We start from the raw sequence: 13,449 nt of genomic DNA, 5'->3' as shown, positions 1-13,449 counted from the left end.
TGGTCCGACGGACATGACTGTTATTAATTACCACCTACAGTTAACGACGCTATATAGGAAACTTAATACAACTTAGTTATATGCGACCTCCATCATCGCCAAGTTATTACCGACACAATCTGGCTATCGCATGTGTGGACTTTACGACCCTTACGCCTTTTTACAAGCGCCCATAAAAGAATTTCCGCCAACTCTCGAGGGAAAACCGTGACATGATATTTTTGGGATATTAAAGTTACACAATTACCTTTCAAGCATGCTCTAAAAATATCTTTGATATATAATTTTCTTTCAGGATATTTTTACGCTGCAGATATACAGGGTGGAAAGGCACGACGATCCTTTCCGGAAATGGGAGATAGTTTAGCCTAAGCTCTATATTTTGTCCATAGAAACTATGTTAATATGGGCAACCGTTTCTAAATTATGACCTTTTAAACATCCACGCAAAAAACTACTTTGTTCTAACCCTAACAGGTGACAGGGTCAATGAACTTACTTGTAAATAATCAGTATTCGACAGGAAATTATGCTAATTTGTTGCCATCTAACCATTTTTAGGTCTGCTTACAGCACGGTAAGAATCATTGCAGGATTTTCGCTTTCTTAGTGGTTCCACTTGTTCAATACTTGAATGAAATAGTTATGTTATTCCTTAATATTAATAATACTAACCACAACATTGTTTACAACGACAGTTCAAATGGTGACATTGACAACCACTCAAAAGTACGCAATCGTCTTATAAATATCTCTGGTTTCCTTGACTGATAAAAAGGTTTTAGTTTCTTAACACGTTTCACAAAATTATTTTCGAATAATTGGAAACTATTTAAAATAATAAAAAATTACATGTAGGTTGTGTTAGTTGCACCAAATGAACTTGCAAAAATGAAATACTAAGAATAAATCAAGAATAAATACTTCTTCAATACCAAACTAACAAACCTTCTTGCGTGGTAGGAAATAGACAAGACGTCTGATGTTTGAAATTAAATTTTCATTGAACTATACTTATTGAATGTCATATTCTTCAAATAAAAATGTTAGATGCTCGTGGCTATTTAAATTTGTGGGGCTGTGTAAAAGATATGGTGTACCAAACCAAACGGAATGTGAAACTGCGGACGAAATGAGACAAAGGCTAATTGGTCCTTTCTGCGGAGGATAAATGACGAAGAGCATACACTATATCGCATGTGCATCGACATACTCGGGTACGGGCTGCGGCGGCGTTGTAATACACGGAGGTACATTTGAACACCGTATGTGAAAAGAAGATAGTATTAAATATTGGAAAAAAGTAATTATCTAAGAAAGTAATAAAATTGTTTGTAATATTTTTGCATGCATTTGATTTATTTGACATTTATGCGTCATTCATACATCATTGCGATACTGTCAACGATCGGAAAAAAGTGTAAAGTCCCGAGCTTTCCCGACGGAGATCCTTAATCTAGCCGTCATGTGCACATGCTATAGGGTTATCACCACAGTTAAAAAGTAGTATTTTTGCAATTTTTATTTTTTACTCAATTAACGATTCTTACCATTACCAATAGTCTCTGTATCACTTAAACGACCTAATACTTCCGGGAAGGATCGTCGTGCCTTTCCACCCTGTATATATATTAGATTTTTCTGAACATTACAACTTGAGTAATTTACCTTACAACTTCACCAGTTCACTTAAACTATTAAGACTCGATAAGTTATCAAAATCCAAATATTTTCAGAAAAACACATCAGGTACGGTAGAACGGGGTGACTTTCAAATGCAGGGGCGACTTTAAAATTCTAGTTTTTATGCCATAATATATTTTTATGCGAGATTTTTTACAGTAGGTGAATATGAATATACCTATAGGTAGTAATCTAACTAGTTACAGGAACATTTTCAGTAAATAATGAATAATGGTAATTCTATGGCCGTTTTAAATCTATCAAAGTAACCCTAAATTTTCCAAAGTCACCACATAATTCATTTCATATATAGTATTAGGTACGTAATAAGTAGGTACTTTTAATCCGTAAGTAACTAGACGTAAAAAAATCAAATACATTTTTATCTCTCCTGGGATTACGTAATATTTGAAGAACCAGATTAGCTGTCAACCTTTGAAAAAGTCATAATAATATTTTAAGGTAATATTAAATTATTAAAATACCTACCATTTTTCACGGGCGTGGGCTCAACAACTTTCCTCCCTTTTTTACTCCTCTTGATATTACAGGTTAACTTCTCGATAGCTTTCAGTATCTTTTTGCTGACTTTATTAATAGTCCTTCGTTTCGGATCGATGTACTTTTTCGTTAGTGATTCGCCGTTGACGGTTTTTTCGCGGCCCGAGTGCGAACTTTCGTCAGATTCGGTGGCAGAGGAGTCTGATACTGGATGGAAAATGTAAGGGCTGCTTGAGAAACAAGGAGAGTTCATGGTGGCACATTAATACACTACACTATTTTAGCAAAAATGCAACCGGGGGAACGCTATTCTAACAGAGAGACACTGTTTTCTAAGGTGCTAATAAGTAGGAAACACAGGGATTTAAGGAGCAACCAAACTGAGCAGAGTCTAGATGATTGTAGGGCAAAGTCGGCGAAGACACTCGATCTTAAGATTGGGCCGCTAGCCCGGCTGGCCTGTGGAGCGTGGCGGGCGCTCCCGGCCGCACCTTGGTCCTACATCGTTTGTTCATTACGATTAATGGCATTGTTCTATGACAGATTGCGATAATTCAAATATTAGAGCTCATATGATGTAACGATTTTGATAGTATAAATAATATAGAGATACACTATCCCTTAAATAGATATTAATATAGCAACTAAATAGATGGTGTATTCCAGCAAAACCTTCACCGGCGTGCAACATATTCGGCATAACAAACTGATCTGGATACTGGATATCTATGCATAAGTACCTACGTATATTACGTATATTATGTGTCAGTGATGGAGCGTTCACAAAACTTTATTCACTGGCTTGCCCATTCTAAAGACAGTTAAGTAAACACAACTTCAAAAAACAGGCAAGATTGCTGGTGTGCCTGGTCGTCGTCCGGCACATCTTTTACGTAGCATTTTTAACTAATGTCAAGAAAGAGGTGGTTTGTTTCAATTTGCGTCTGTATTCATTCACCGTTAAGGTATCGGTTTCTCAGATTCCAATTTGAATCTATCATTTATTTGTTTCTTAAAATGTGTTGATCCTCGAAAACATACTCTCCTAAGTCAAGACATAAAACCTCATACCAAATTTATTCATTTCAAGTCTTCGAGTTATCTGCAATTTCAGAGTTAAGCCATAAACCGACAGAATGCTAACAGTGTCGACAACAACAAAAGGAAACAATAAACATTACAGCCGAAAAAGTAATTAGGCAGGAGTGAAGATAATTTTCTGCCCCGACGCGGATAAGATAGATTTCCTCGAGGGAATGATTTCCGTTTCAATGACTTCTTAAAAAAAACTATTACAGCATTCGTTGGGATAAATGAGGTCTTTGTGGACGGATGACGCTGCTTTATTTTTGGGCGTTATGTAAACAGAAGTGGCTGAAATTTTTAATACAATAGCTTTTAGATCTTTCTATATCACGTCAAATCTTCCAATGTCACACTAATTGATACTCGTAGTTGTTTATCTAATCGTTCACTGATCTAATCATGATCACGTATTGTGGGGTGATTATTATTGCGTTTCCTACCGAAAATCCTATATATAATCAGAGTCCAAAATGTAAACGAAAGTGCCAAAGATAAATAAAAACCTAACCAAACCACCTTCTTCAAAATAAAATAAAATTACAGTTCTTAAAAATATGTAGTTATTCAACTCCTATGTAACGCCTGTAAGCAGTATGAAGGCAATCGTTCGTATCATCTGTTGCTATAAAAACTCCAGTAGGCGTCTGTATATATTCATTTCTTAAATACGTCAAAATACTTGCAAACGTAAACCAGACCATTTGACCCGGTATTGTATATTTTAGAAACAAAATTGCATTCGTAATTATTAGGGTTATCCAGAAAATACTTTAGAAATCAGGTGGAAATCCGTTCATCTCTCGAAAATCGAATGGCAATTCCTAATAGAATTTGTAAATGCAGCAATAGGTAAATGCATAGATGCAAATTGGCAAAATCTGTCCGAAATACCGGTGCTACTTTCAAAGGCAGTATGCAGAGAACTCATTAATATTTCAATGCCTTTTACCCGGTAGGTAGGATTTTTTTTTCTGAAAACAAATGCTGTGATCTGCATTCAGGCGCGCCTCTCAGCCACTCCGATAGCTCTTTAAACAAGTCTGGAACAGTTCTCGTACTCACACGTGACTCGTAACTTCGGAGGTTTTAGCGAAGGAACTTTCTTAAAGTTCCACTAATGATGCGAGTCTTACAACTTGATAGGTTCTCTAGAAGCTAATACGCGCTACACTACATGAGTTCATAGTGAAAACATGACATCAGAATAAGCAGGTCAATCATACACATATTTCAATAATTTTAAAGGCATTTGACCCTACCAATAGGTAGGTGTCTTAAGGTCTAAGCCAAATGTCTTAAAAATTATCACATATTAAGTAATGTTTTATTCGAATCGTAATATCTTCCCCAAAACTAGTCCCTTTTTGACAGCGGCCGATATCAAATGCCATAAACACCAAGAACATTTTTAAGTGTTATAACGTTACGTTAACACTTACGCCTATAATCTTGGCATGTGAGGGACATTTTTAATTATGACGTATGGTATTCAAAGGGTTATAAAACGCTAGAAATACTTTATTATGTCATAATCAGCTTTATACTAGGCAAGTACCCATGTCTGTGATGTCTGGGTCCCGAAAGACTGCGGTATGTCGCTAAACCTTCAAAATCATGTTTTACGGAAACTATTCTCACCCTAAATTATATCTTTGAACTTGGCTGGACACGCTACCGCGTGTCTATATGCTTTCAGCTATATATTGTATTACAAACCGGTATAGTTACCAAAACTATTCTAGGTAATTGTTTATCTTATTTAAGCTCAGTTTATACAATTTCGTGAAGACTCGTATTCATCGCTCCGATTAATCTTGAAAAATTCCGTGCGAAATGTTGAAACTTTTCACTCTAGTGCGGTCTATCTACATGTTTCGTACAAGCCCCTTTTAAAGCACTGAGTATAAATCTGCGCTTTAAAAGAGGCATGCACCATAATTTAACAGTACAATTTCTCATGATTTAATGTGTACGGGCGTGTCGCCAAGGTAAATTATTGCTGCCGCCCCTGAAGCACTACCACCAGTTTTAACATTGACATATTCACTCACGTTTAAGTAACTTACTTTCTATGCATCTCGCTCGTACTCGCATATTAGTGCAAGCGAGATGTATAGAAAGTAATTTACGTAGACGCGAGTTAATCTGTCAATGTCAAAACTGGTGGTAGCCGTACTGGAGCCGTGTAAACGTATATTATAGTTCAAGATACGTATTGCCTCGTATCACCGATTATAAATTGTGTCGCAGGTATCTACAAGCGTTAATTCCCGAGTAGCACTCACAAACGTGCGTACACGCGACATGCTTCAGGCTTGAGGAAAGTCATCGACATAAATCCGTCGTATCGGAACCGGGGGCTTTAACAACCGCCCCTTCCTTCCGCATAATACGTCTCGCTCAAAATTAACTGCGTTGCATACGTGACTACGGCAGAACTATGTAATATTTGATGCTTTAGGCCTCCGGGGAGCTTCTCATCATTGACATAATGTATCATGATTCCTGACTGACATCGACAACAACTACTTTAACTACTTATTTAGTTTTAATTTAAGGGTCAAAATTACATTTGTCTTTGCCTTTATCGATATTTTAATATGCTATTGCATTTGTAAATTTAAATGAGTTATACTTATAAATAATCAATTGTATTTGTTGTAAAAATGTTGCTCAAGCATCCATGCCATTAAAAGGGGCATTCCACGAAAAGGTCACTTACGTAACGACATTTTTCTAAATCTACTTATTTAAGGACTTAAGCTAAACTTACCTTCAGCGACATCGTTGTTCAGATGCACAAAGTGATATTTAGCACTTGAAGATGCGGAGTTTTGCTCCTGATTATTCGCTCTCAAATTATCGTATCGGTTTTGAGTAGGCGTTGTCGGGAAATGTTCGTGTCTTGTCGATTGTTGTGCGGAGCTTTGATAATATTCTTTTGATGCTTGCGGTTCTGGTAAACCAAAACTTTTTCTTTCCCCATTTATATACGAACTTTTTGCCTCTCGATCATTTTCCTCTCCTGATCCGTTGAAAACAATTTTTTGAATAGTCTTCACTTCCTCTATTTCACTTATCTTATGCTCAGTGATCGTCGAACGCTCCGTTATTTCCTTCGACTTATGAAAACTATTATCGCTCATGGAATTTGTCATATTTTTAGTCTCACTTTCAAATGTTCCGTTAAATTTGTGCTGTGGATTTAAGTATTTTTCAAATGGGTCACTATTTATTCGGTTGGATCTAAATGGGTTTTTCATTTCATTTTCATTTGGAAGACCTGGATTGTCTCGATTAACGTTATCATAAGAATTATCACTTTTACCATTGGCAGTATAGTTAGCATTTAATCCAAACCCATTAATTATTTCAGTAAAATTTGAGGAATTTTGGTGACTACTGGATCCAAAATCGTTTGAGGCAAAGTACGAAGGGGATTTTAAATCTGGACTAGAGTCATTGGGTTTGTTAGTTTTATTTCTATCTAAAGTAGATATTGACGATTTCCCATTCGATATAGGAAGTTTGGAAGCACTTGTATAATTCGAGGGCAATGTTGTATAAAAGGGGTTGGTTGGATGGAACTTGAGAGGCTGTTCGACGGGCGCGGCCGATTTCACCAGAGGGGTGGAGTTGAGAGAGGGTAATGAGTTTAGTGACGAGCGAAGGGGCGATGACGGGGTCCAGGTTTGCGTTATCGGAGGCTTGATGGTTGCATAGACTGGCTCTTGTAGCGTGGCTTCTTCTGTTGATGACAACAACTGTGAAGGCCCTGAAACCAAACACAAATATGTTAATTGCTAAACTGTTCTAAGATGATAAATGATAATAACATCGATAACAAAATAAATAAATAAGATGCCTAAGAAAAAACATACAACAACTCTCAATTTACATTATCAATTGATTTAAAATAAACTTGTGTAGTTGCAAATATACAGCAAGAGTAAATACAGGCAGAGACTTTAGTTTCCAAAGTACAGGAACGATTTTATATCATAAAGTTTAATCTAACATAAACTTGAGCATTGCTCTAGTCGTTCATTGTGGAAGTTCCTCCGCTAACTCGTCCTCATAGTTATATTTCCTTCCAACATTCCAAGCAAACAGCGATAAAGTCGCCGCCTTGTAAACTGTAATAGAGCCGTTATTCTACGGAGGCATATGCATAGTTGATTCAAGAGTAGGTACTTGTGACTTTTAGTCGTAAGTCGCGAAATATAACGTCGCGAATCGTATGCGGCCGCGAGAACTTATTGTCAATGAATACGATGGTGAGATTTTAAATCTTCTAAAAGGTTTTTTTATGTCAACGCAAATAAGCCTAAAGCCTGATGCGTGATGGTAAGCTGCTACCGTAGATTTAAGAATGTCATGACCGGACTGGACCAAACGCTGTAATTATTCATGATAGTGTCGGGCCCGTAATAGACACTTAAGGAGGACACTGGAGTAAATATGCATGATGCGACTCCATTAAATAGGCTTTTTTTTAATTCATTAGGTAAGTATGCCTAATCGTAGAGAATATTTATAAGTAGTTACTGGTTCAATTCGCTCGTGTTCGCAGATAAATCGGAATAAAACACCATGGCATATGCGGACTTGAGATAAGTACGAGCAAACAACGAAAGGAAATACACTAGGAGGCGGTATATGAATTATACGTTTCTTGTGAATATTTAGAGATTCATATTGCGATTTAAATTATTTAAAACAGACGGGCGTACGTGAAGGATTTTCATAAGCTAGGCACTAATGTGCGCGGAGTATTCTAGACTGGATTAGTCTCAAAAGTAATAAAAATAAACCTAGGTACCCTGGGAATATGCCGTAGCACATACCTAATTGTCTATTTCTTTAGACCTTATATCATTACAATAAGGTTTACTGTGCGAAAGGAAAATCCTTTATTTTAGTACCTACATACTGTTGTATATTTTGGTACATATTGCCAACTTGCTTTCAGTTAGGAGCGTTGTTTCTTTTCGCCCCTGACTTTATGTACAATAATTTTGTGAAGATTATGTTTAAAAAATAATAACGAGCCGGCTCACATAGTACGGCAACTATCAATTCAGTAATACATTCGCGCTCACGATCTTACGAAATTTACGACAAAGACATTTCGCATCTATACAGGCAATACCATACATCCTCGTGTTTATCTCGGGTCCTGATGTTTACGGACCCAAGCATCGAACTGTGGCCGTAACGGGGCTCGCGGTTTTAAGAAATACTTAACCAGAATAATATAAACTCGTGACAGAAATATAGTCATTACTATTTACCTACTCATTGCTTGAGTGATAAAAGAAGAGAGTAAAATTTTAATACTTAATGTTATTCTTTGGAATTGGCTACACTACAGCCCAAGCGGCGTTAGGTTCATCTCAGTTGCAGGTAACTGGACAAAATATTCACAAAATGAGCGCGATTACCTATGATTTACTACTGGATTGATAACTGCAGCGACAACCGGCAAACTTATCCATCTATCGCCAACATTTCACTTAATTTCTTAGTTGTGCTTCTGATCACGCATCTTAATACATACAGATAGATATGACCACATGTATGTACAAGTTCTGCTATTTCATTAGCTAAACATAAGGAACCACACTGCATAATCCTGCTACTGGGGCCACTATGAATCTCTAACAATAAGCCAAGTAAAGTATAGCCGGGAGTCTCCGTCAAGCCGAGTGATTGCGACTAATCTCATCCGCGGCCAAATCTGGGATGCATCCGACCGGACGCTATTGCAAATCAGTCGATATATATAAAAATCTCACAATATTATCTCTAACAATATTAAATTGGGAGAATCTAATAATAAACAAAATTTTAAATACACTAGCAATATAAACTTATTCACATCTTACGCTCCCATAGTCATGTACACCTTCTCACGGACAATCAAAACAACAGTGGTATATTTAAAGTTTTGGAGTGTGGACCTTAAAACTGAGAGCGAGGTTCTACTTTCGCCGCCCCTCGAAACGCGTCGCCCCGTTCTATGGTCCCTTTTGGCCATACGATAAATACGCCCCTGCAAAATGAGGTACAGTCGGATAAGTAATCGATCAAACAACTGTCAAGAGTCATCTATTAGAGAACCGTTAGTGTAGGAAGTATCTGAGGAAGCGATAAAAAATAACAACCAGTCACTCAATCCAATACAACTGTTAACAATAAACCAAGGTAAGTACTCGTATAGCAATCGGAAGTCTTGTCGGGAGATTGTCACTAATCTCATCGTGCTGCGGCTAGCGCTGAGAGGAATCCGAACGGACGCTATCCTCGTAAGACCCAGGGCAATTTTGGCGCTTTTGAATTTGGAACTTTCTTTTATTTCTATATGAGTTCAAAACTCGAATTTAATTTGTACTTGTACAAGTACACGGGGATTTACGAGGCTATTGCATACCACACGATAAAATTGTAAGAAATAGAATAAGCAAACGCTTTTTCCATACATACTTGGATATTGGATGTGAAAAACGGAGATTAGTTTGTTTGGAAATGCAATATAAAATTGTATCTGTTCTTGATTGTAGCTTGGTTTTATTCCTAGTAAGTAAGAGGGTTTTCTGCAAAGCAATAACGGTGATAAATCTTGAGTTTTTTTACGATCAGTTTCGGCGGACGGCGTCAGTCAACCAGATTATATACAAATATAATCTATGTCGCTCCTGCCATCCATTGTCTGACGGCTTTTCATAAGCCAAACTAGGCAGAAGATTTTGCTTGCAGAAAATATATCTTGTTCAACTAGCATGCATCTGTGAGCATGCATACGAGTATACCTCGTATGCATGGTCACAGATGCTCGTGCTTGAGTTAACCGTACTTTTCAAATGTGAAATAAGAGTTAAAAAAAATAATAATAATGCAGTATTTGATAATAGGTCCCCGCTTAGCTTGCCGATGGCGTTGACAGACCGCTGCAATCGAACTCTGTATGCAGTCCGAGATTTATCTAGCGATAATTAGTTCGCTTCCTATATTTCCTCACTCTCTCGACTAATCCTTCATGCGATTCTGTTTGTCCCTTTAGATGATTGGTACCTATACAATGCCTTAAAACATTAACGGAACGATCGATGGAAAGTTACTAAAATTGCGTAGAAAAATTTCGAAAAAATCTTTCTTTTCCGTATGCGAAAATTGGGGAAACAAATTTTACATTTCTAAAACAGAAAGCTTCTGCGACTAGTTCTTATTGTTTGTGTTTTGATATTTTCTAATAGGAATAAGGTAGGGTAGTTGGTAAAAGCAGCAAAAGTCATCATTCGCAATTTACACGTTCCTTTGTCGGTTATAGGCATTTGGTTTCCTATTCGGGCTACTTCGGTGTGATCTTTAGTTCAATTTCTTTTACGACCTTTGTTGTGTAAAATCGCAATTAAAACTCTTCTAGTCTTAATTGTAAAGTAAAGCTGCTAAGACCAGCACCGTTTCGATCTCTAACGAGCAGCAACTGCACTTTGCAATAAAATGGTAGCTATTAGCACGGGTTTAGTGTTTGTTGCAAGTTTTCTGAGTATAAATTTGAAGAACTTGACTCTTTTTTACGAGATTTAGCGCTTTAAAAAAATCCGAGTCTCTTAAATCACAAGTCAAATCTTTTCTTGAGTCTTTTAAACGCAACTTAAAAGGACTCGAGCCTTCAAATAAAGACTCGCACCGCTATAGAGCAGTAAGTACTTGGAAACAGTATACCATACCTCTCATGCGAAAAGATATTTAAGTCCCCTTGCTCACGATACATACTAGATATTTAAGTCCCCTTGCTCACGATATAGGTATGAGTGTATTATTGTATTGAATAGCTATGGTATTTATTTGCCATCAAATTTGGAATTTAACAGCACATTCCGATTCCAATTGCCATTACCGAGGATATTGCCAATGAACGTGTTAAAATTCTGTGCCCACAGTCGTGTCTCGCCGGCGGCGTAGCGACGGCTCCGTGCATTGAACGTAGTGTCAGTGTCCTAGTTTGTATGTAACCGGCGCCGTGAGAAACAACAATGTGCAGGGAACTTAATAGTATCTGAGTTCATTTACGAAACTAATAGAAACACGCCCAGGTGGAGCACTAGATTCGCAAGCTGATGTTTCAAATTATATCTACCATTTATCCTGGAGCAGTTGGTAAGAATGTATTAGGTACCTATAGTTAACTACGGACTGGGTAACTATTACCCTTACTATATGAGTTTAACGCGGCCTTATACGCTAACGACCTCATCCTCGTACTGACTATCAGTACGGGGGAGATGCATTTTGAGTTAGTTTATGCAGTGGCTAGCGAATGTCAGTATCAAACTCGTGGTAAGGATAGGTAATGAAGACTTAGCTGTGTGCTACTGATTTTTAGAGCACCGTACAAAACTTTGTTCACGGTGCTCTTATGGGATCACTTCGGTCTTGCAAATCAGTTAAATGCGTTTTTCTCAAAGACAGTTTTTTTTTGTGTTAAGTATGTCAAAATAAAATACTTAAACTACATAGATGCAATACCAAAACTTTGGCGCAGCATGTATAATACAATACCAAAAAAAACAGAACCGTACAGTCAAAGTTACACAACGATGGCCGCAGAAATATCTGACACGATATCACACCCACCCATAATTGCGTTTCACTATTTTTGCGGCCTTCGAAGAGTAACATATTATTGTAGGTAACTGTACCCATTTGAGCAAATACAGCAGTGATCAAATTCAGCGTTTGGTCTTCAACCTTTCGTGTGTCTAGTCCTTTATTCGATGCGCGTCGTTTCCATATAAAACTTGTACAATGTGGTAATTATTTCAAAAGTAAAATACGAAAGGTTAAAAAGGGACCATCGTGTTTATTTGCACAAACGGTAAACAACACAAATAACATTCATTCAACAACTTACTTTTCAACTCGCTGCCTCTGCTTATTGATCTTCGCCGAGGTGACATCTCTCGGTCCCTGTGGGGAAAAACTTGTTTTAATAAATATTTGTCTATGACAGAACCTGACGTGGGACACCGGAAAGATGACAGTTAATTGATAACAATATTTATAAATACTATAAGCATAAACTTAGGTCAGTCAAACCCTTTTGCATATTTTTGTTTGTTTACAAAAGCGCATTATTAGGTAGGTACATTGTGTAACGAGGGGGGGTAAGTGAAATATTGTAAACGAGAGTCTTTAGATTCACAGCCATAGCGTCGTCCTGCCCAATGTGATGTTTAAAGGACATATGCCATTTTTAGCAAGTTATGAATAAAAAGACTGATAATTGAGGTGACACTGATAATTCTTTTTTTTTACTTAAAACGTGAACCAAAGGAAAATCAACTCTATTTTCTAAAATAATTTGGTTTAAATATCAATGGCTTAAACTGAGTATGGTGGGCAGTACGAGGGTAGGCTGGGGTGAATTTTTAAAGACTCGAGTTTGGAATATTCGTACCCCCGAAGTTACACACAATGTTTTTCATCACACTTGCGAAGAAAAATGACATTTCAAACATTCGTCCGCCAGATTGTCATCACCTCTGGGAGTTATAAGTAGCTAGTATTCAATAGGTACATGTATTAAAACTACTTTGAACTGCACATAATTCGTACCCTATCGCAAGATTCACATGCATCCCATCGCCAGACGCACGCAAGTAACACGAGAAAGTCCATTTGGCCCGTCATACAGAGATTAGGCTAAGTGCTTCAATTTGCGGCCCCGGCTAATCTGCGAATGGGCCGATGCCGATGTCCGTGCCCGTGAAACACTGAAGAGTGATCGGATTAAATCTGGACTGATGCGTAACTGAATACGCCAACGTATCAGTACCTAAAGTTTGTAGGAAGGCATAGAAGCTTCAGCAATGCTTCGCTCGCGGATACAAGTTATGAAGTGTTACAAAATACACGAGCCAGGTATGGTTACAGTTATTTCGTTTAATGTTATAGCAACAAATTAATTTATTTCCCTTTATATAAGCTCTAACTTCAATAAATTTACATATCTACAAAGTTCAACGTCGCTTTGTTTTGGAAGTTGACTACATTTTAACGCCATTTTACGTATCTATAGTAAGTTCAACAGTCAAATAATAGTACATTACTGCAGAGGTGAAGTAAGGGATTGCAGGACGAGATTGCGGTAGGATAAAGCGAGTCTTGCAATCC

The 13,449-nt window shown here is 37.4% G+C and overlaps 1 protein-coding gene across 5 annotated transcripts in view; it reads right to left on the bottom strand.

Annotated features, from left to right (window-relative positions):
* Positions 1 to 13,449, bottom strand: part of LOC134792116 (uncharacterized) — a 246,439-nt gene that overhangs the window by 152,296 nt on the left and 80,694 nt on the right. For 3 of the 5 annotated variants that reach the window (XM_063763309.1, XM_063763311.1, XM_063763310.1), the window contains 2 exons: positions 12,188 to 12,243; positions 6,044 to 7,045 (listed from right to left, as the gene is read on the bottom strand). In XM_063763309.1, the coding sequence (XP_063619379.1) occupies positions 6,044 to 7,045; positions 12,188 to 12,243 (1,058 nt within the window). Of the gene's footprint in view, positions 1 to 2,172; positions 2,494 to 6,043; positions 7,046 to 12,187; positions 12,244 to 13,449 lie in introns of those variants that run through there. The other 2 variants (XM_063763312.1, XM_063763314.1) reach the window with 1 other exon arrangement.

This window comes from Cydia splendana, chromosome 7 (assembly GCF_910591565.1).
Source record: "Cydia splendana chromosome 7, ilCydSple1.2, whole genome shotgun sequence".
Lineage (NCBI taxonomy): Eukaryota > Metazoa > Arthropoda > Insecta > Lepidoptera > Tortricidae > Cydia > Cydia splendana.
Note: the sequence above shows the minus strand (reverse complement) of the source record. Positions and strands in the feature narration are given on the sequence as shown.